This window comes from Schistocerca serialis, chromosome 11, assembly GCF_023864345.2.
Source record: "Schistocerca serialis cubense isolate TAMUIC-IGC-003099 chromosome 11, iqSchSeri2.2, whole genome shotgun sequence".
Taxonomy (NCBI): domain Eukaryota; kingdom Metazoa; phylum Arthropoda; class Insecta; order Orthoptera; family Acrididae; genus Schistocerca; species Schistocerca serialis.
Genome location: NC_064648.1, coordinates 119,165,221 through 119,187,954, shown reverse-complemented (window position 1 = coordinate 119,187,954; position 22,734 = coordinate 119,165,221). Strand labels below are relative to the sequence as shown.

At 42.2% G+C, this 22,734-nt stretch overlaps 1 protein-coding gene across 3 annotated transcripts in view; it reads left to right on the top strand.

Annotated features, from left to right (window-relative positions):
* The window catches only part of LOC126427329 (histone acetyltransferase KAT2A), a 339,982-nt gene that overhangs the window by 103,871 nt on the left and 213,377 nt on the right, over window positions 1–22,734 (top strand). For all 3 annotated transcript variants that reach the window (XM_050089640.1, XM_050089639.1, XM_050089641.1), the window contains one exon: window positions 18,455–18,578. In XM_050089640.1, coding sequence (XP_049945597.1) covers window positions 18,455–18,578 — 124 coding nt within the window. The remainder of the gene's footprint in view (window positions 1–18,454; window positions 18,579–22,734) is intronic.

Sequence of the window (22,734 nt, the reverse complement as noted above, 5' to 3'; positions counted from 1 at the left end):
TTTCTCGTAAATGTACACACATTCACACGGGACACCATGCGCCCTCCCGTGGCCGCGTGAGTGGGCATTTGAGTGTCTGTGTGGTTGTTTCTGTGAATGTGTGTACTTTTGCTAAAAAAAAATATAGCAAGTAGCCCAGTCAAATGGTAGTTTTTCTGTAATGAAACTGCAGAAGTTCTTTCTCAATGGTTCTATATGTTTTTGGTGGTACCAAATCCGAATTTGATGTTGGCTACTTCCTTGGAGGTGGGCTTCATAATGAAACTTCCAGAAGAACCTCAAAATATTGGTACTTTTTTCTGTATCTTGATTATATCCCAAAAAACTATGTATTTTTCGAAGATGACCATTCTCTGCAAAATTAAATTAAAGAAAATCTCTACTAAATCCACTACTCAGGTTTGTTATTCTGACAAGTGGTATTGGCTCTAGAGCTCACTAAACAGCAGCTACTTTTTGGTTGTTCTGTGAAAACATCAAAAACACCCATTTCCGTGCCATACAACTCAAAAAACATACGTGTTATGAACGAAACTTCCACACCAAGTGCAAATACATTAGATTTCCTATAAGAGGCATTGTAATATTCAATTTTGTCATAAACGGGAAAGGAGGAAAGCAAAAACTACAAAATATACCTTCTGCACGCTACAGCTTTATGACACCTTCCAACTGTCTCTCATTGGCTTCAGACTTTTGGTGTATTAAGCTAAATGAGGTTGTTGTGAATTAATTGATGGGAAGCATTGTTCATTGAAATCATTAACAAATTGCATGTACAACATATCAGGTACAGGATACCAAAGAGGAAGATGAATATGAAATCTGTATGTAGTAATGTACATTTGTCATGAAGTGAGTGAATGTAGTGTCGACAATTGGGCCATCACTGTGAGTATGTTCTCCATCTGGAAAAGTAAGAGGCATGTAGTGATAGAATATGAATACAGAAGACAGATAAGCTGTTTTATGAACTGTCGATGTATGAAGAAATACGTATACTGATGTCTTGTGTACAATTTTTTTACTTGTCTCTGTTTGACTACTGATGGCCCAGGCAATGTTTCCTGGGCACTAGAAGGCCCAAGTGAAGGGTCGTGGGTAGTGGAAGGCTCAGGCAAAGAGTCAGGGACTGTGGAAGGTCCAGGCTGAAAAATGAGTTGTTGCTTTTCTTCAACTGAAAATATTGTAATTGAATATTTAATGATATGATAGAGGCAAATTGATTATTAAAGATGCATAATGCTGCAAAATATGAGGGTAAGTCATTTATTATCCACAATTCGTTATATTTTTGTTTATTTTGGCAGTACTGTCGTTTTACGTTGATGACGGATGCTTTGTTTATTTGTTGTTATATCTTTGCAATTTTCAACCTGCTAGATTAGTTTCATTATCACTGTTATGCTGTTAATCATGGCTGCTCTGCTGTCTATTTGTACCAAAGAAGTGCAACGTTCAGTGACCCGTTTTTTGTGGTCGGAAGGCGTATCAGGGGCCAAAATTCATCGAAGGCTTTCGGTACAGTACGGGAACAGTGTTTTGCCACAACGGAGTGTCTACGAATGGATTGAAAAAAACCAAAATGGTCCCAAAAGTGTTACGCACGGTGAAGGAGCCGGACTACTGTTTACCACTACAATTGAAGATGCCATTGAGTGTTCACATGAAATGATTCTCTTAGACAGACAATTAATTATTCACAAAGTGGCACATTGTCTGCAAATTAGTCACCGTTCTGCCTACAAAATCATCCACAACAGACTTGGGTTTCATAAAATTTGTGCAAGATGAGTCCCAAAACGTTTCACACAGTTCCATAAACAAATGCACTTGGACATCTGTAAAAACATTTGGATCGCTAGGGGACCGAAGGGGACAACTTCTTAGACAGGATCATTACTGGTGACGAAACATGGATCCATCATTACGAGCCGGAGAGCAAATGGCAGAGTATGGAATGGAAACATTCAAATTCGTTGTGCAAGAAAAAGTTCAAGACCCATCTGCCCGCAGGAAAACTGATGCATACGGTTTTTTGGGACTCACGAGGTCCAGTACTGGAACATTATGGGGAAAGTGGCACAACATTAAACAGTGTGTGTTACAGTGAGATGATTACTGCCAGGCTAAAGCCTGCAATTCGAAGCAAATGCCGAGGATTGCTGTCGAAAGGTGTTGTGTTGTTGCACGACAATGCCCGTCCACATTCTGCTGCACACACTGCCGAAACACTCCAGAAACTCAAATTTGAAATATTGGATAATCTTCCATATAGTCCCGATCTTGCCCTTCTGACTATCACTTGTTTGGTCCACACAAACAGGCATTAAGGGGCTGTCGATTTGCATCCGATGAAGCAGTGAAAGAAACAGTGCATTCCTGGCTCGCGGCTCAACCGAGAACCTTCTTTTATGAGGGAATCAGGAATCTTGTACAACGATGGACCAAGTGTGTTGAAACGCAAGGAGACTATGTTGAAAAATGATGTTCTTGTAAGTTCCCTATTTGATTACAATGAAATTTTATGGCTACTTTGTGGATAATAATTGACTTACCCTCGTGTTACTCGAGTTAATAAGTTCTGTCATGTCAACTGCTTCAGACATAGGCCCTGCGAGAGACTCAGTCCTGTTGTTTTTGTCTTTTGTGTCAAAATTGTCATTGATGTTGGAGCACAACCCCCTCACATTGGTGGCACAGTTTTGTGTAGAACAGTACTGCCCTCCTACACCCACACTGAACTTTGCAAGCTGTCTTATATTTGCAACATATTAGCTGAAGTAGCTTCTCGGGAGCCAGGGTTTCAGAGTGGTGGTGGAAGACAACTGATTTTTTGGCAACTTTCATCCACAATGCTCTGGATGCAAGTAGTTTCCTATCTACTGTAGCTCCTGATGTAAAACTCTACAGGTGTGCTGTTCATCTGCAGCTTCAGTGGAATTTATGAAAGTTGCTTCTGCTGATACCTTGTAGACTGATGTCACATATTGCTCAAACCTCAGCTGCAGTGTTACAGTTGGATGTTTACCACAATAAGGGGCAATCACAAATTTCTCATAAGCCACTATTATTTCTGTTGGATGGATTGAAGGATCGGTGAATTTATTAATGTATGATACAATATTTACACTCCTGGAAATTGAAATAAGAATACCGTGAATTCATTGTCCCAGGAAGGGGAAACTTTATTGACACATTCCTGGGGTCAGATACATCACATGATCACACTGACAGAACCACAGGCACATAGACACAGGCAACAGAGCATGCACAATGTCGGCACTAGTACAGTGTATATCCACCTTTCGCAGCAATGCAGGCTGCTATTCTCCCATGGAGACGATCGTAGAGATGCTGGATGTAGTCCTGTGGAACGGCTTGCCATTCCATTTCCACCTGGCGCCTCAGTTGGACCAGCGTTCGTGCTGGACGTGCAGACCGCGTGAGACGACGCTTCATCCAGTCCCAAACATACTCAATGGGGGACAGATCCGGAGATCTTGCTGGCCAGGGTAGTTGACTTACACCTTCTAGAGCACGTTGGGTGGCACGGGATACATGCGGACGTGCATTGTCCTGTTGGAACAGCAAGTTCCCTTGCCGGTCTAGGAATGGTAGAACGATGGGTTCGATGACGGTTTGGATGTACCGTGCACTATTCAGTGTCCCCTCGACGATCACCAGTGGTGTACGGCCAGTGTAGGAGATCGCTTCCCACACCATGATGCCGGGTGTTGGCCCTGTGTGCCTCGGTCGTATGCAGTCCTGATTGTGGCGCTCACCTGCACAGCGCCAAACACGCATACGACCATCATTGGCACCAAGGCAGAAGCGACTCTCATCGCTGAAGACGACACGTCTCCATTCGTCCCTCCATTCACGCCTGTCGCGACACCACTGGAGGCGGGCTGCACGATGTTGGGGCGTGAGCGGAAGACGGCCTAACGGTGTGCGGGACCGTAGCCCAGCTTCATGGAGACGGTTGCAAATGGTCCTCGCCGATACCCCAGGAGCAACAGTGTCCCTAATTTGCTGGGAAGTGGCGGTGCGGTCCCCTACGGCACTGCGTAGGATCCTACGGTCTTGGCGTGCATCTGTGCGTCGCTGCGGTCCGGTCCCAGGTCGACGGGCACGTGCACTTTCCGCCGACCACTGGCGACAACATCGATGTACTGTGGAGACCTCACGCCCCACGTGTTGAGCAATTCGGCGGTACGTCCACCCGACCTCCCGCATGCCCACTATACGCCCTCGCTCAAAGTCCGTCAACTGCACATACGGTTCACGTCCACGCTGTCACGGCATGCTACCAGTGTTAAAGACTGCGATGGAGCTCCGTATGCCACGGCAAACTGGCTGACACTGACGGCGGCGGTGCACAAATGCTGCGCAGCTAGCGCCATTCGACGGCCAACACCGCGGTTCCTGGTGTGTCCGCTGTGCCGTGCGTGTGATCATTGCTTGTACAGCCCTCTCGCAGTGTCCGGAGCAAGTATGGTGGGTCTGACACACCAGTGTCAATGTGTTCTTTTTTCCATTTCCAGGAGTGTAGATTTTTGGAGAGGGTGTTGAAATATTTAACTTTGCATTCGTTGAATAATGTGGAGATAGTTGCAACAATTCGTTGCTTGGGGGGAGAGCACATGGTTGGCAACACCCTGCTCCACTGGACTTCCCAGATGGTGGAAGAGCAGAGAAGCTGTATATCTCCCTGGCTTGAGGGAGTCCGAAGCTCATGGCTAGTTGCTACCTCTGGATCATGGGGTCCCGGGTTCGATTCCTGGCTGGGTTGGGGATTTTCTCTGCCCAGCGACTGGGTGTTTGTGTTGTCATCATCATCATTTGTGACAGTGGCTAGATTGGACTGTGAAAAAAATTGGACTGTGTAAAAATTGGGACTTTGTACAGGCGCTGATGACTGCCCATTTGAGCACCCCAGCAGAGGGGGGGGGGGGGGGGGGGGGGGAGTAATTTGGAGAGTCATCACTCAACCGCAATTGCGACATGCTCCTGAGTCAAAGCCAGGAATTCTGCTGTCTGCACTTTTAGTGTGACATCGTCATCATCATCATCAGCTGCTTTACTTGGAGACAATTCCACTTTCGCTGCATTCTTCATCAGCATGGAGATTACTCTATCCGTATTTTTTGCATTTGATAGAAAAACTTAACTTGTGTAACTGATGATGTCTTATTGCTGCTTGGTACTCTACTGCCCATCCGAGTCGCACTTTGATTATACTTCCTTCATACATAATGGATATATGAGTTGCATATTTATTCAGAGATATGCCTACAAGACTGTATGAATCTATGAAGAAAAAAGCCTACGCCGACCTGGAGAAGTGGTGGTGGAATGTCTCCTATTACCACACCGAAACCCTGGCTCCCGAGAGCCTCTTTCAGCTTATATGTTGCAAGTGCAAGACGGATTGCCAGGGGCAATGTATTCATCAGTGGGCAGGACTGCACAAAACTGTGCTAGCAATGCGAAGGGTTGTGCTCAAACATCGACAACAACTTTGTTGTTGTTGTTGTTGTTGTTGTGGTCTTCAGTCCTGAGACTGGCTTGATGCAGCTCTCCATGCTACTCTATCCTGTGCAAGCTTCTTCATCTCCTAGTAACTACTGCAGCCTACATCCTTCTGAATCTGCTTGATGTATTCATCTCTCGTTCTCCCTCTACGGTTTTTACCCTCCACCCTGCCCTCCAATACTAAATTGGTGATCCCTCAATGCCTCAAAACATGTCCTACCAACCGATCCCTTCTTCTAGTCAAGTTGTGCCACAAACTCCTCTTCTCCCCAATTCTATTCAATACCTCCTCATTAGTTATGTGATCTACCCATCTAATCTTCAGCATTCTTCTGTAGCACCACATTTCAAAAGCTTCTATTCTCTTCTTGTCCAAACTATTTATCATCCATGTTTCACTTCCATACATGGCTACTCTCCATACAAATACTTTCAGAAATGACTTCCTGACACTTAAATCCATACTCGATGTTAACAAATTTCTCTTCTTCAGAAACGCTTTCCTTGCCATTGCCAGTCTACATTTTATATCCTCTCTACTTCGACCATCATCAGTTATTTTGCTCCTCAAATAACAAAACTCATTTACTACTTTAAGCATCTCATTTCCTAATCTAATTCCCTCAGCATCGCCCAAGTTAACTCAACTACATTCCATTATCCTCGTTTTGCTTTTGTTGATGTTCATCTTATATCCTCCTTTCAAGACACTGTCCATTCCATTCAACTGCTCTTCCAAGTCCTTTGCCGTCTCTGACAGAATTACAATGTCATCGGCAAACCTCAAAGTTTTTACTTCTTCTCCATGAATTTTAATACCTACTCCGAATTTTTCTTTTGTTTCCTTTACTGCTTGCTCGATATACAGATTGATTAACATCGGGGAGAGTCTACAACCCTGTCTCACTCCCTTCCCAACCACTGCTTCCCTTTCATGCCCCTCGACTCTTATAACTGCCATCTGGTTTCTGTACAAATTGTAAATAGCCTTTTGCTCCCTGTATTGTACCCCTGCCACCTTTAGAATTTGAAAGAGAGTATTCCAGTCAACATTGTCAAAAACTTTCTCTAAGTCTACAAATGCTAGAAACGTAGGTTTGCCTTTTCTTAATCTACCTTCTAAGATAAGTCATAGGGTTAGTATTGCCTCATGTGTTCCAATATTTCTACGGAATCCAAACTGATCTTCCTCGAGGTCAGCTTCTACCAGTTTTTCCATTCATCTGTAAAGAATTTGCATTAGTGTTTTGCAGCCATGACTTATTAAACTGATAGTTCAGTAATTTTCACATCGGTCAACACCTGCTTTCTTTGGGATTGGAATTATTATATTCTTCTTGAACAATTTAGATATAGAAGACAGAGACAACCTCAATTAGCCCCTTGCAGGACCACTGTCTGAAGCAGCTGAGCCGACACAAGGTATTCATGTAATATTTGCAACATTATACATCTTTACCACTTGATTTTTCTTTATTATATCATGTATCATTGAACTACAATATTTTCAGTTGAACAGCAACAACTCAGTTTTCAGCCGAGACCTTCCACAGCTCCTGATATTTTGCCTGGGCATTCTGTTTCGCAGGAGCCTTCACTTGGGCATTCTAGTGCCCAAGAAACAGTTTCTGGGCAACCAGTAGCCAAAAAGAGTAAAAAGAACTGTGCGTATGACATCAGTATTTGTTCATACACCAGTGGTTCACAATACTGCTTATCGATCTTCTGTATCCATATTCAATCACTAAATGCCTCTTCCTTTTCCAGAGAGAGAACCCACCTGCAGTGATTATCCAATCATGGACATGACATTCACTCATTTTATGACACGTACTTACTACATACAGATATTGTATTCATCTTCCTATTGTGTTTCGTGTACCTTTTTTCCTATCAATGCATTCAAAACAGCCTCTTTTTAAGTACAACACACTGAAAGTATAACGCCAATGAGAGACAAGTGGAATGGCTTGTTTGGCTGTGGGGCAAAAAAGGTATTTTTCGTAGTTTTTGCTTTCCTTCTTTCCCCGTTATGAGAAAATTGAATGTTACACCTGTCTCTTAAAGGAAATTTAATGTACTTTTGCGTGGTGTAGGGGTTTTGCTGATAACGTGTTTTTTTTTTAAAGTTGCATGTCATGGGAGTGAGCATTTTTTTACTTTTTCTCAGAAGGGCCGAAAAGTCGCTGCTTTTCACTGGGCTCTAGTGCCAATACTACTCGTCAGAAAATCAGACCTGAGTAGCGCATTTCCTTGGAAATTTTCTCTGCTTTAATTTTGTACCGGATGGGCACCTTTGGAAAACTCGTAGTTTTCAAGATATAACTGACAAAAAGAAAAAGGTTCCAAAATTTGTAAGTTTTTTACATTTTTCAATGTGAAGTCAATGTCCTACAACGAAGCAAACATGAAATTGGGATTCAGCACTGCATAAAACATACGTAACCGCTGAGAAAAAAACTTGCACAATTTGATTACGAAAACAACAGTTTTGAACACGAGTTGACAGGACTAAAGAGCTCGAAAGCTAGTGTGCATGCTGATATGCCACATACCAGTCCACTATAGGTGAGTCATTGCCTTTCCCTTATTTTAGATAATTTTAAATACAAACAACATTTGAAGTAAACAGTCTTAGGACAAAGTAAAATCTTTGTTTCAAAGAAGAGCGTGAGAGCTTTGAAATGAGCTATACCAGTTTAGAAACAATCAGTTTTCAGTTCGTTTCATCTTACCTTGGTTTTCACGCATAGTAAATCATGAATATTTCTTTAAATAAAATATTTGGAATTGATCTAACTACACTATTTTCATCAATAATATATTTTTCTTTTTCATTTCATATTTTTCTTCAAACTGTAATCTTAAATTTATAGCAGTTGATCTACAGTGAATATTGAATGAGAAGATGAATAAATGAACCTTTTTGCCTCCAAGAAATAGTGCTGTTTTAGTGTGGCATGCTGAATAGTTTTAATTGACTTACTGTTTATGTTATTTCAGAAGTTTGAATGTAATTAGATAGCACTGGAGGTTCAATCTTCTTTACTTATTTATGCTGGCATGTGAGGATAGCTACACAATATCTCTCTTCCAGCAGCAGATGTCATAAGTTCTGCTGCAGCCACAATGAATAAAGACATAAAGGAATTAAAAATGTTAGCTGACAGTGGGCACTTGATTTATGTCAATGGGACAAGTTGAAAATTTGTGTCGGTCTGTGATTCAAACCTGGGTCCAACTTGTACCACACAATACTGATGTAGCCAGCCATGAGAGAGAGAGAGAGAGAGAGAGAGAGAGAGAGAGAGAGAGAGAGAGAGAGAGAGAGAGATATCGTGGATCTCAGAGGAGAGGTGTGATTCTCCAGCAAGAGAACACACGTCCTCATATTGCTCAACTAACCCGTGAAACCGTCAACAAAATGGGCTGTTAAAGTACTGCCTCATCCCCCTTACAGTCCTGATTTAGCACCTAGTGATTTCCATTTGTTTGGTGCACTGAAGGAGGCATTAAGTGGGAAGAAGTTCCAGGACAATGAGGACGTGAAAAACTTAGTGGGAAATTGGTTCAAACATCAAGATAACGAGTTTTTTTGTAGCCCCCTGCTCAACTATTCAACTTTCCCATTGATATAAATCAGTGCCCAGTACCAGTTAATGTCTTTAATTCCTTTGTCTCTTCATCCGTGATAATTAACACCATATCTTAAACTGTCTACTATAAAACACTTAAAAAGAAAAGTAGTGAATGACAATGAGTGACATACAGGTATGACTTTTTGAAATTTACATTATTTATTAGTATAACCTCCATTATGACAGCTGCCACCCATTCCACATCAAACGGTCCCTTCCCTACAGCCTAGGTCTTCGTGGCAAATGAATCTGCTCCAGTCCGGAATCCCTGAATCATTACACCAACAACCTGAAAACAGCTTTCGCCTCCCGCAACTACCCTCCCGACCTGGTACAGAAGCAAATAACCAGAGCCACTTCCTCGTCCCCTCAAACCCAGAATCCCCCACAGAAGAACCACAAAAGTGCCCCACTTGTGACAGGATACTTTCCAGGACTGGACCAGACTCTGAATGTGGCTCTCCAGCAGGGATACGACTTCCTCAAATCCTGCCCTGAAATGAGATCCATCCTTCATGAAATCCTCCCCACTCCGCCAAGAGTGTCTTTCCGCCATCCACCTAACCTTCGTAACCTGTTAGTTCATCCCTATGAAATCCCCAAACCACCTTCCCTACCCTCTGGCTCCTATCCTTGTAACCGCCCCCGATGCAAAACCTGTCCCATGCACCCTCCCACCACCACCTACTCCAGTCCTGTAACCCGGAAGGTGTACACGATCAGAGGCAGAGCCACGTGTGAAAGCACCCACGTGATTTACCAACTGACCTGCCTACACTGTGATGCATTCTATGTGGGAATGACCAGCAACAAACTGTCCATTCGCATGAATAGACACAGGCAGACAGTGTTTGTTGGTAATGAGGATCACCCTGTGGCCAAACATGCCTTGGTGCACGGCCAGCACATCTTGGCACAGTGTTACACCGTCCGGGTTATCTGGATACTTCCCACCAACACCAACCTATCCGAACTCCGGAGATGGGAACTTGCCCTTCAGTACATCCTCTCTTCTCGTCATCCGCCAGGCCTCAATCTCCGCTAATTTCAAGTTGCCGCCACTCATACCTCACCTGTCTTTCAACAACTTCTTTGCCTCTACACTTCTGCCTCGACTGACATCTCTGCCCAAACTCTTTGTCTTTAAATATGTCTGCTTGTGTCTGTATGTGTGGATGGATATGTGCGTGTGTGTGAGTGTATACCTGTCCTTTTTTCCCCCTAAGGTAAGTCTTTCCGCTCCCGGGATTGGAATGACTCCTTACCCTCTCCCTTAAAACCCACTTCCTTTCGTCTTCCCCTCTCCTTCCCTCTTTCCTGATGAGGCAACAGTTTGTTGCGAAAGCTTGAATTTTGTGTGTATGTTTGTGTTTGTTTGTGTGTCTATCGACCTGCCAGCGCTTTTGTTCGGTAAGTCACCTCATCTTTGTTTTTATGTATAACATTATTTATTAGTAATTATTCTTTGTTGAACATTGGATACCACACACAGACCCTGAGTCAGTGGCCCAACCAACAATATAGACATGCTGTGGAGAGGAATTCTTCTGACAGTCAGTAAAATTGTTGTTTTATTGATACATAGCCAGTTTTGTGGTGTATAGCCACATCATTCAGGTGCAACATATGTGGTAAAGGGTAATGTACAATGTCTCAACTTTGTAGATTATTAGAATTAATGAAGGTAATATTTAAACCTTATCCACAATGTTAAAATGTCATAGGTGTACCCATTGCGCCTAGTCAAGATATATTATACAGTGATTATTATCTATATTACGAGGGTTATTCAATAATTAGAGAAACAAATTGGTATGGAGGAAAAAGCGCTTATTTTTACAAAACATGACTGTTTCTACTTTTCAACATAATCCCCTTGAACATTCATTCACTTGTTCCAACGGGCTACAAGCTTTTTTATTCTGGCTACAAAAAACTCTTTATCTTGATGTTTGAACCAATTTCCCACAAACTTTTTCACGTCCTCGTTGTTCCGGAACCTCTTCCCATGTAATGCCTCCTTCAGTGCACAAGACAAATGGAAATCACTAGGTGCTAAATCAGCACTATAAGGGGGGGTGAGGTAGTACTTCCCAGCCCATTCTGTCGATGGTTTTATGGGTTAGTTGAGGAATATGGGGGCATGTGTTGTCTTGCTGGAGAATCACACCTCTCCTCTGAGATCCGTGACATCTCTCTCTCATGGCTTTCTTCACCTTGTTCAAAAGCAAATCCGAGTAGTATTGGCTGTTCATTGTATGCTGTTCTTCGAAATAAAAAAAACTGGACCTCCAGCATCCCAAAACATCGTCAGCATGACTTTTCCTGCTGATGCTTGGGTTTTGAATTTTTTCTTGACAAGTGAGTCAGTGTGCTTCCGCTCCATGCTTTGTATTTTTGATTCTGGCTCATAACAGTGAACCCAAGTTTCATCATAAGTTACAATTTTGTTAAGGAAGTGCTCACCTTTACTTTCGTAACGATCCTTTACTTTCGTAACGATCCTTTACTTTCGTAACGATCCTTTAGCTCTGTGCACACTCTCAACCTTGTTTCCTTGTGTAGCTGCATCAACTCCTTTGGGACCCATCTTGCCCATGTTTTGCTGTACTTCAGCTTGTTACAGATAATGTTACGAACTGTACCAATACTAACTTGAACCTTATCAACTATCATTTCCACAGTCACACAGTGGCCAGCACGAATAATGTCATCAATTCAACTTTCAAGTGAGGGAGTTGAAACTGCAACTGGTCGGCCAGAACGGTGTTCGTCAGTCACTGAGTCGCGACCATTTTTGAACTGCTCTACCCACTTGTAAAAATTTGCTTGATTCATACAACTTTCACCATAAACTTTAGACATTCTACGGTATATATATTCACTGGTTTCTTGCCTTCAGGAAGTAAAAAACGAATAACAACGTTTTTCAACTAATGTGGATGTTTCAAGTGGACTTGCCACCTTGAAATGTATTTTTCAGGTTATAAATAAAACAATGTTGATACATCAGCTGATCAGGGCTCATCCCAGTGATGCCAACTTAAAGCCATAGAAGTACCAACCTGGCCCTACTAACAGTTTTTGCCCTAGAACAGTTTTTCTCTTTAATTATTCAATTACCTTCGTATATTTGCAAATGAAGGGTGACAATGGTGTGATTCAGTAATTTTGTTAAAATTGCTGGTGGCTGCATCCTGTTGCTATAGATCTTTGTTTTAAGATTTGCTTACATCTAAAACAAGAAAAAATATTTTGTATGGAGAGGATGATGTTTTTTTTTTAAAGCTGGATTGGCTATAAAACAGTCACTATTGACATGATAGTTCACAATACAAATTACTGTGTGAGGTGGTATAAGGGGGCACTGTCTTACTGGAGTGACAGCAGGGCAACCCAGTGTTGGGAAGAGTAGAAACAGCCCACACAAGCATCTAAGATGGACTAACAGGTGGGCAGAATGGAAACTAGCTTATGGATGGTGCAATGTCATTTACACATGACTAGGAGCAGTGATGCACTCTCTTTCCAAGACAGTTTAATACTGAATTTTATTATATAATAATAATAATAATAATAATAATAATAATATTATGAAAGGGACAGTTGCTACTCACCATACATTGTAAATGCTGATCGCAGGTAGACACAACAAAAAGACTGTCAGAAAATGAGCTTTTGGCCAACAAGGTCTTCATCAGAGATAGAACACACACACACACATACACACACACACACACACACAGTTGACTGCTGCAGTCTCTGGCTGCTGAGGCCGTTGCATGCAGCTGCGCACTTTGGGAGAAACAACCAGGTGGTGGGGGTGAGGAGGAGGCCGGGGTGGGAAGGGGGAGGGATATCAGGGTAGGAGTGGGGGACAACAAAACAAAGTGGTGCTTGTGGGATCATACAGGGAAGAGGTGGAGAGAGGGTAGGGCAGCTAGGTGCAATCGAGAGGTTAGACATATGGTGTATGTGGTGGTTGTTAGTGGAAAATGACAGAGGTGAAGAGACTGTGGGTGCAATGGTGGAATGGACTGTGTAGTGCCAGAGTGGGAACAGGCAAGTGGCTAGAAGCTAAGGACGGAAATTAATGAAGGTTGAGGCCGAGAGGGTTACACGAATGTAGGGTGTGTTGCAGGGAGAGTTCCCACCTGACAATTCAGAAAAGCTGGTGTTGGTGTGAAAGATCCAGCTGGCATGGGCTGTGAAGCAGTCATTGAAATGAAGAATTTTATGCTGGGCTGCATGCTCAGCAATGGGGTGGTCTAGCAATGGCATAGTTTGAAACCAGTCATGTGATTTACAAACTAACCTGCAACCACTGTGCTGCATTCTACGTTTGAATGACAACTAAGAAGCTGTCTGTCCACGAATTGCCACCAACAAACTGCGGCCGAGAAACAGCTGGACCAGTCCGTTGCTGAGCGTGTTGCCCAACACGATGTTCCCCATTTCAGTGATTGCTTCACAACCTGTGCCATTTGGATCCTTGCCACCAACACCAGCTTTTCTGAAATGCGCGGGTGGGAACTCTCTCAGCAATATATACCATGTTCCTGTAACCCTCCTGGCCTCAACCTTCATTAGCCTCTGTCCTTAACCTCTAGCACCTTCCCATTACAGCACTCCAAAGTCTGCTATTCCACCAGTGCACCCCAGGCTTTTCACCTCTCTCCTTTACCACTAATCCCTTGCCCTTCTGACTGCACCTAGCTGCCCTACGCTCTCTTCTCCTCCCGGTGGGGTCAGGGATTTTCACCTGCCTCGAGGTGACTGGGTGTTTGTGGTGTCCTCATCATTTCATCTTCGTTTGTGAAAGTGGCGAGATTGGACTGAGCAAAGGTTGGGAATTTGTACGGGTGCCGATAACTGTGCACTTAAGCGCCCCACCAACCAATCACCATCACCATCACCATCATCATCATCATCATCATCATCACATCATAATCATAATCATCTCTTGTCCTCACCCCTGTATGCTCCCACAAGCAGCACTTTACCCCTATCCGCTATCCCTCCCCCTCCCCATCTCAGCCTCCTCCTCCTTCTCCTCCTCCTCCCCCCCTCCCGCCCCCCTCCCCCCTGGTTGTTTCTACCATCGTGTGCAGTTGCATGCAGTGTGGCCTCAGTAGCCAGAGACTGTAGTCATGTGTGTGTGTGTGTGTGTGTGTGTGTGTGTGCGCGCGCGCGTGTGTGTGCCATCTCTGACAAAGGCCTTGTTGGCTGAAAGCTCATTTTTCTGGCAGTCTTTTTGTTGTGCCTATCTGCGACTCAGCATCTCCATTACATGGTGAATAGCAGCTATCCTTTTCATAATATTGTTACATTCCATCCTAGATTTCCCATTGTTGAGTTATATAGTAAAACTTAATCGTATAAATGATCAGAGTTAGTGCGAATGCTATGGTGCTTTAATTCTAATGGATTATTCAACATGAGCAGTGCCTTTTCTTTTTTTTGTATTTAAAACTTTCTACTTCCTCTAATATATTCAAAATATGCCCTTTTATTCTTTTTTATGAGATATTTTTAACTTTTCTGAAGGGCTTGTGATGCTATGCCTTGCTCTGCATAAGTGCGTTGTTAATAAAGATTGGAGATTATTTAAGTTAAGGTGTTCTTGAAATCTTTTGTCAAATGACCTACTGGTTTGCCCAATATTTTTCTTAGGCAATCATAACGTTTAATGATGTTCACAAACCCTTCGTTATATTTATTTACCACAGCTTTGTCCTGATGCCTGAGTTTTCTACCTAGATCTGAAGAAGTAAATTACACTGGAGCGATGTTTGGAAGTCTCATACATCTGCCAATTTTTTTGGATAGTGCACAGAAATATGCTATTCTATTAAAAGTATAGCGTACCTTTGTCTGATCATCTGGTGAAAGCATTATAAGATTTTTAGATGTAAAAAAGAAAATGCAAGTTCATTAATGGATCACAGCTTTGTCACACTTTCTTCACTAATGTAATATAGGTAGTATTCATAGAATATCTTGACGACTAGGAGTGATTGGTAAACGTGTGACCTTCTAACGTGAATATATTCTATATATTACCTTTCTTAATTTTAATAGTCCACAAAGTTGAGACGTTGTATATTGCTCCTTACCGTGTGGAGTACGCCCAATGATGCGGCCTTAGGCCATGGAATTAGTTGTGTATCGATGAAACAACAGTTTTATCAGCTGCAGATGCCCATAATATAAAATACTTTGCGACAATAATATAAGATGATGTGTGCAGTTATGACAGCAGCCAAAATTACGTACTACTCATTAGTAGGTAAAGATGAGAGAGTGTGAACAAGATCTAATCATAAAATAAGTTCTGGGAGACACACCAGTGATTTGATATATTTGTTGACAAGGATTTAAAGTCATTGTAATGGAAATGGAGTAATTGAGCAATACTTATACTCTTGTTCCAACCAGTGCTGCAAAACATTTTTCATTCTGATGTCAGTACCTCAAAAACGTGGTTTTGGGTGGATTCCAGTGCTTCTTAACATGATGAGAATTGCTGACTATGCATTTTTTGTTTGACACAAATGAAATGAACAAAAAGAAGTTGGTAGGTAATAAATGAGACACTAATTCCATATTTTTCTCCATCAAATTGTCAACTTTTTGATGCACTGTGTCAGGTGGCATTATTTACAATGAAGAAAGGTGTGACAATGTTGGTCGTTTTACCTGATTTCGTTGATGACGTGTGGCAAACAAATCAGCGTATATCATTCAGCATTAACTGCTCTTCAATCCTCCGAAGCAATGGTGGCACCGTGTCCAGGGTAGCCAAACATATAAGCCATTATTTTCTAGGAATTTAGTTGCAAATGAACATCTTATGTTGGTTTTGGTTCATCTCATTTGGCTTCTATCTCTTATATACTGTATGCAAGTTTCGCAAACTGTTAATGTGTCGTATACAGATTGATTTACCTATATTGCATCTACACGTGTACTCTGCAAGCTGCCGTATGGTGCTTGGTGAAGGTACCTTGTACTACTGCTAGTTATTTCCTTTCTTGTTCCGCTCACAAATAGAGCGGGCAAAAACCAAGTCTACATGCCTCCATATGAGCCCTGATTCTTTTTATCTTGTCCTTGAGGTTATTATGCAAAATGTACATTGGTGGCAGTAGTAGTGTTCTGCAATCAGCCGGAGGTGCCGCTTTCCTAAATTTTCTCAATTGTGTTTCACAGAAAGAATGTCATCTTCCATCTGTGGATTCCCATTTGAGTTCAAGAAACATCTCTTTAATACTCACAGGTTGATTGAACCTACTGGTAACAGATCTTGCAGCACATCTTGTGAGTTTTTCGATGTCTTCCATCAACCCGACCTTCCGGGGGGCCGAGACGTTCGAGGAGCACTCGAGAATGGGACACCTTAGTGTTCTGTATGTGATATCCTTAATAGATGAACCACACTTTCCTACAATTCTCTCAATAAACTGAAGTGGACCATTCGCCTTCCCCACCACAGTTATCACATGGTCGTTCCTTTTCAAACCACTTCTAAATGTTGTGCTTATATATTTAATCAGTGTGACTGTGTCAAGTGGTAGACCACTAATACTGCATTCAAAGACTTAAGGATTCATTAGTTTTCCTACTCATCTGCATTGACTTACATTTTTCTACATTTAGAGCAAGCCATTCGTCATACAAAACAGAAATTATATCTAAGTCATCCTACATCCTTGTTCAGTCACTCAATGGTGATTTCTCCATTTTTATTCTCATATATTTTCAGCATTTGTATACACCATTTGACGGGAGTGTGTTTTTGAGCTTTGGTTAAATTGTACGATATCCATCACGAACAGGTAATTTTCTCAAATTAATACTGATGCAACAATCGAGTGTACTTCAGTGTAAAGTGCCAAAATTTTCTGGGACAACAACTGATGATAAATTCTACATAACTAGGTGTAAACAGTGTTTTCTGAAGGGGATTGATTAACTGAAGGTGAACAGAGAGATTCGGGGCATTTTTGCTGAGTGAGGTATTTATCAAAATTGTTAAAAATCATGTGCAAAATCTTCTTACAAAATTTTCTTTTCTCTACTACACTGTCTTTCTTTCTTCTACACTTCCCTTTCACCCATACACCCACCTGCTGTCCACATTCTGAAAACAGTGACTGTAAATAATCTACTCTATCAGTTCCTGAGTACCTATTGTTTTAACAATAACAAATGACAAATTTTATGACAATAATGTCACATCTCAATAGTATCATATAGTGTGTAACAACTACCATCTACCATTCAATTACACACTAAAATTAATGGTTGTTATTAAAATGTGAATTTGACTTTAGAAAAATTTCCAAGTGGTTTGATCAGTAAAATGACCCAATATACATCACTGAGAGGCAAGCATTGAATGATAATGTTACTAAAAATGAATTTTTATTAGCTTTGGTTGACAAAAGATGTCTAGGGTTTTCTTATGTATGCTAATAATCCTGATGACTAAAATGTGTTTCACTTTGTAATTTATTGTAAACATTGGTCCAAAATTAATACAGTGTTGTGTACACTTACGAACTTGATACCTATCACAATCACAAATCAACTTACTACTACTACCACTACTACTACTAATTCCCTCCACCCCCACTCCCTCCCCTTGGCAGGCACTGCTGCCTTACACTTAAAATTTGTGGAACTTTGACAGATTGTGTACAGGATTTGTCAGCTCAAAATATGGTTACGTGTCTTACATAAATAGAACTTGGGTAGAAATACATTTTCAGATCAGAAATTAAATAAGTTTTGTAAACAATCAATACAGGATAATGGTGATTTACATTCTAATCACACAGTCCCTATACTCTAATCACACAGTTCCTTTTGAGCTATCATTTGCACTGTATCTAGGGTGAATGTAGAACAGGCTGATGTAGTTATAAGTTTTGCATTCACATTGTAAATATTATTAAACTACTTACATATTCTCAGTATTTGTTTTGGAACATTTTATACCGCAATTTTACGAGAAATGGTTATAATTTGACATTAAAAAGCATGACTACCTAATAGAATTATGTTATTTAGCTATAATCCATTCAGAATCATAAGTAGGGGACGTTTGACATCACTAATAGACGTTATCATATTTATATATAATTGAATTCTTCATTAAATCTACAGGATCAGGTGCTATAGTAGTCTGTGCCATTACAAGGGATGTTTGTAAAAACTTAGCATGTGACACTCACACCGTGTTCTGAGCTCTCTGAAACAGTGCTGTGCCGCAGGGTGAAGACTGCAAGTGTAACGGCTGGAAGACGGCATCTCCCGCATCCAAGAACCTCCGCGTGGACGCTCCTCAGCCACTGGCCAACTTTTCAGACCCGTGCCGCAGCTGCAGCCACGCCCTAGGTGAGTTCAACACGGTGCACTTTCAGTGTTCTCGATCGACTGCTTACTGGGAAAAATAATATGAGGATGGGGAATGGAATATTTATAAACTTTTGAGAATTTGTGCTAACAGGGGAAACACCCCATTGTACAAACCCCCAACCCCCATGTCAGATTTTGTGGTAAGAGGGCCCAGTGGACGGGACATAAAAATTTGAGCACGATTAAGCATGAAAACAGAAAGAATCTGTACTGAACTGTGAAAAGAAAGCAGAATAGAAACAGTGAACAGTCTGCAGTGGTATGTGGCTTTATGCTTAATTACAGACTTAGTGTTTCATCAGTTGATTTGTTTTCATCACGTAATGCCCGCGGTTTACGTCGTTCTTTGTTGCTGAGTGATGTATCACTTTTCGTTCTGACGCCGCAACTCTTCCTTTCCTGTATCTTTACTACTTTTTATCTATACAAATGATGAGCTATTGGTTTTGCCGTTTAACACCTTTTTAATAACTGTGGGAGTATTACAGGCATCGCGTCCCACCTAATGTGTCACCCGCCTACACGTTTTACACAAACCTTTCAAGACTCGATCGATCTGTTTACGAAGAGAAAGCAGAATATCTCTTCCTTTGACTTTGTCCGACAACGACCTAGGAAGCTCGACGCCCTTGCGGCCCGGGCTCTTCCACGGCTCGTGGTAGTTTGCAGCATTCGTTTTATTCCTTGTCCTTGCCCACTTGCCGCTACGTTGAACTTTCGTGGTGATCGTCGGGCATCGTCTTCCACATTATCTGCAACATAAATAAAACTTTCTTCCCACAGTATTTCTGAAAACCCAATAAACAAACTTAAAGAACATAATAATAACAACTGCTCTTACAATTATTCGTATAAGTCTTGGTCGATTTAATGAGGGGTGGGACAGGCCTAAGCCTTGTGACACCACAAGTCCGAGGACAAAAAGTGCAGTATAGAGCAGCCCAAAGCAACAACAGTGTCATCAGGGTTGCCACAAGTTCTGGAAATCGGAAATCAAGAAATATCAGGGAATTCAAATGTGTCAGGGAAATTAGGTAAATTTGAAAAATCTCATTTTTGTCTCAGTAGAAGAAATTATTTGTTTACTCAGATGTCGTGCATCATCGCTGGCTGGGCGCAGCTGAGTATGTGCGCTGCTTCCCTACTCCCTCATTCTTACTGCTTCTCCCCTTCCTACCGCTCCCCTCAGTTTGCAGTCACTGCTGCCACCACTTCTTGCGGTTAGCCTAGCAGCTGCCGACCAGAGGCAGGGAGGCGTGAGGAGTGGTTTGTTTGGATCTGATTCTCAGAGGGCGGCCGGAGACAGCAGGTGTGTGTGTGTGTGTGTGTGTGTGTGTGTGTGTGTTGTGTTCGAGTGATTAAATGAAATTTATGTGCTCTCGTTTTCTGACAAATGAAAATTTAGTTGTGAGAGTGTGATTGTCTTTCCTACATGCCTGTCTGTGGCTCGGTGAGGGTTGGGTTGTTTGGGGAAGGAGACCAGACAGCGAGGTTATCGGTCTCATTGGATTAGGTAAGGAAGTCGGCCGTGCCCTTTCAAAGGAACCATCCCGGCATTTGCCTGGAGCGATTTAGGGAAATCACGGAAAACCTAAATCAGGACGGCCGGATGCGGGATTGAACCGTCGTCCTCCTGAATGCGAGTCTAGTGTCTAATCACTGCACCACCTTGCTCGGTGTGGCTCAGTGATAATCTTACCTACTCTACATCTACATCTACATTTATACTCCACAAGCCACCCAACGGTGTGTGGCGGAGGGCACTTTACGTGCCACTGTCATTACCTCCCTTTGCTGTTCCAGTCGCGTACGGTTCGCGGGAAGAACGACTGCCGGAAAGCCTCCGTGCGCGCTCTAATCTCTCTAATTTTACATTCGTGATCTCCTCGGGAGGTATAAGTAGGGGGAAGCAATATATTCGATACCTCATCCAGAAACGCACCCTCTCGAAACCTGGCGAGCAAGCTACACCGCGATGCAGAGCGCCTCTCTTGCAGAGTCTGCCACTCGAGTTTATTAAACATCTCCGTAACGCTATCACGGTTACCAAATAACCCTGTGACAAAATGCACCGCTCTTCTTTGCCTACCGTGCAATGGGCAGGGGTTTGATTCCTGGCCGGGTTGGAGAGTTTCTCCACTCGTGGACAGGGTATCGTGTATTAGTATTGATTCTTGGAGTCTTTGCGCTAGTACCTGTTGCACGGATTGATCACTGTGGTCTTATTTCATCAACATGTAACATGGGAATAGGTGACCACATGAGGAATTTTGATGACGAGGTAGAACCGCAGGCCGTTTCTGTGGGTGTATCTAATGGATCGGGCCTGCTGATCTGAAGTTCGTTGTTTCCCCTAACGTGCAGGCCCTCCCTGTCAAATATAGTCTCACCGATCTGCCCATAGGCCAGGTCCGACTGTGTGTGGTGTAATGTGGCAGTTTTTTTGTGTTTTTTCCATTGACCCATGACTGCGGTGCTACTCAGCAGGCCAGAGGCCGTGCACAGTGGATTTCAGGAATTGCGAGTGTCTCACCGCAAGTACATTCTACAGTGCGGCATTTTATAGACATTTTATAGACATTTTATTTATTCTAGTACATTTAGGCACATTGAAAGTAGTTCATATATTAGAAAGTATTAACGACACAAAGAAAAAAATTGTGGCAGTTGTTGGTGGTTTGTACGCTATGTACACATATTTTTCTCGAAAGAAAAATCACACAGTATCTGTAAAATGAAATGATTGTGCGGTATTGATGGCTGGGAGGCCCCATCGGGGGAAGTTCGGCTGCCCGGTTGCAAGTCTTCGTTCAGGTGACACCGCATTGGGCGGCTTGTGTGTCGGCGATCATAAAATGACGAGGAGGACGACACGATACCCTGTCCACGAGTGGAGAAACTCTCCAACCCGGCCAGGAATCAAATCCATGCCCACTGCATGGTAGGCAAACGCGTTACCGCTCAGCTGAGTGGGCAGACACACAGTACCTCTAAAACAATAGACATTACACAGTGGGTAATAACTGACAGTAATGAACATAGCAGGAACAACATTTTATTGGTGATCACCTATAGTGTTGGTTTACATAACTCTTCCCTGCCGTATACCCTTCTTTCGAGAAGCCTACTTTTTTCTGTGGTTATTTCTGAAATTAGTGAAGGTATTTTAAATCTTTTGCGCGACTCCAAGGAAATGCATATTTTTGTCACTAAATGTGTTTTGTTTTATTGAAATAAAATAACATCAGTGGCCGTAATTAAACACATATACCATTTGGTTTGCTTTCTCCATCTAAAAACAGTTTGCTACAAAATGTGTTGATGTTAGCACTTAAGATTTTTGCTCATGCTTGTAAAAATACAGAATTCCCTATATTTTTTTCAACTTATGTCTTTATTCACCCTTGAGATTTCAAAATTTGTCGAGGAAAAATGCTAAAACTTGTCTGGAAATCAGGGAAATAGCAGGGAATTCCACTTGGGGAAACTGGTGGTAACCATGGTCATGATTAAGTTGTCAAGGTGTTGCCCTGCGATGTAGGTGAGCCGTGCTCAAATCTCTCTGCTGCCTTTTTTCCCCTCTGTTTGCTGTATTCAAATTTGTGTCTGTGTCCTGGTATAATGTCCATTTGCATCAGTGAGGTACAAGGAAGGGACCTACAATGACAGTTGATTCTGCACAACTACTATATTAGTAGCCGAAAGGAAGCGGCTTTCGAATGGGAACTGCAAATATTTGATGACAAGGTGACAAGTCAACTGAATCCTCCACTGGAAACGATGTCTGATGTGTCATACACAGCATTAGTGACAGTATATGTGTCATAAGATAGGAATCTCTTACCGATGCACCTTATTTATATGCCTGGTAAGCAAGTGAGATATGCCTCCTTTCCCGATTTAGGTGTTCATGTGAATGTGAATGTGATCACTGCCAAGGAAATGATGAAAACACAATAGTTTGGCACATAAGCTTCAACAAATGAACACAACAGCTTCACAATCACACAGTTTCTCTGTGCTTTGTTAAAACATATGTTTTTAACTTTTTTGATGTTGCATTCCATTTTGGAAGTTTTGAATTTTGAATTTCTTTGTTGTAAAATAGATCACACCCATTTATTTGTTGTTTTCA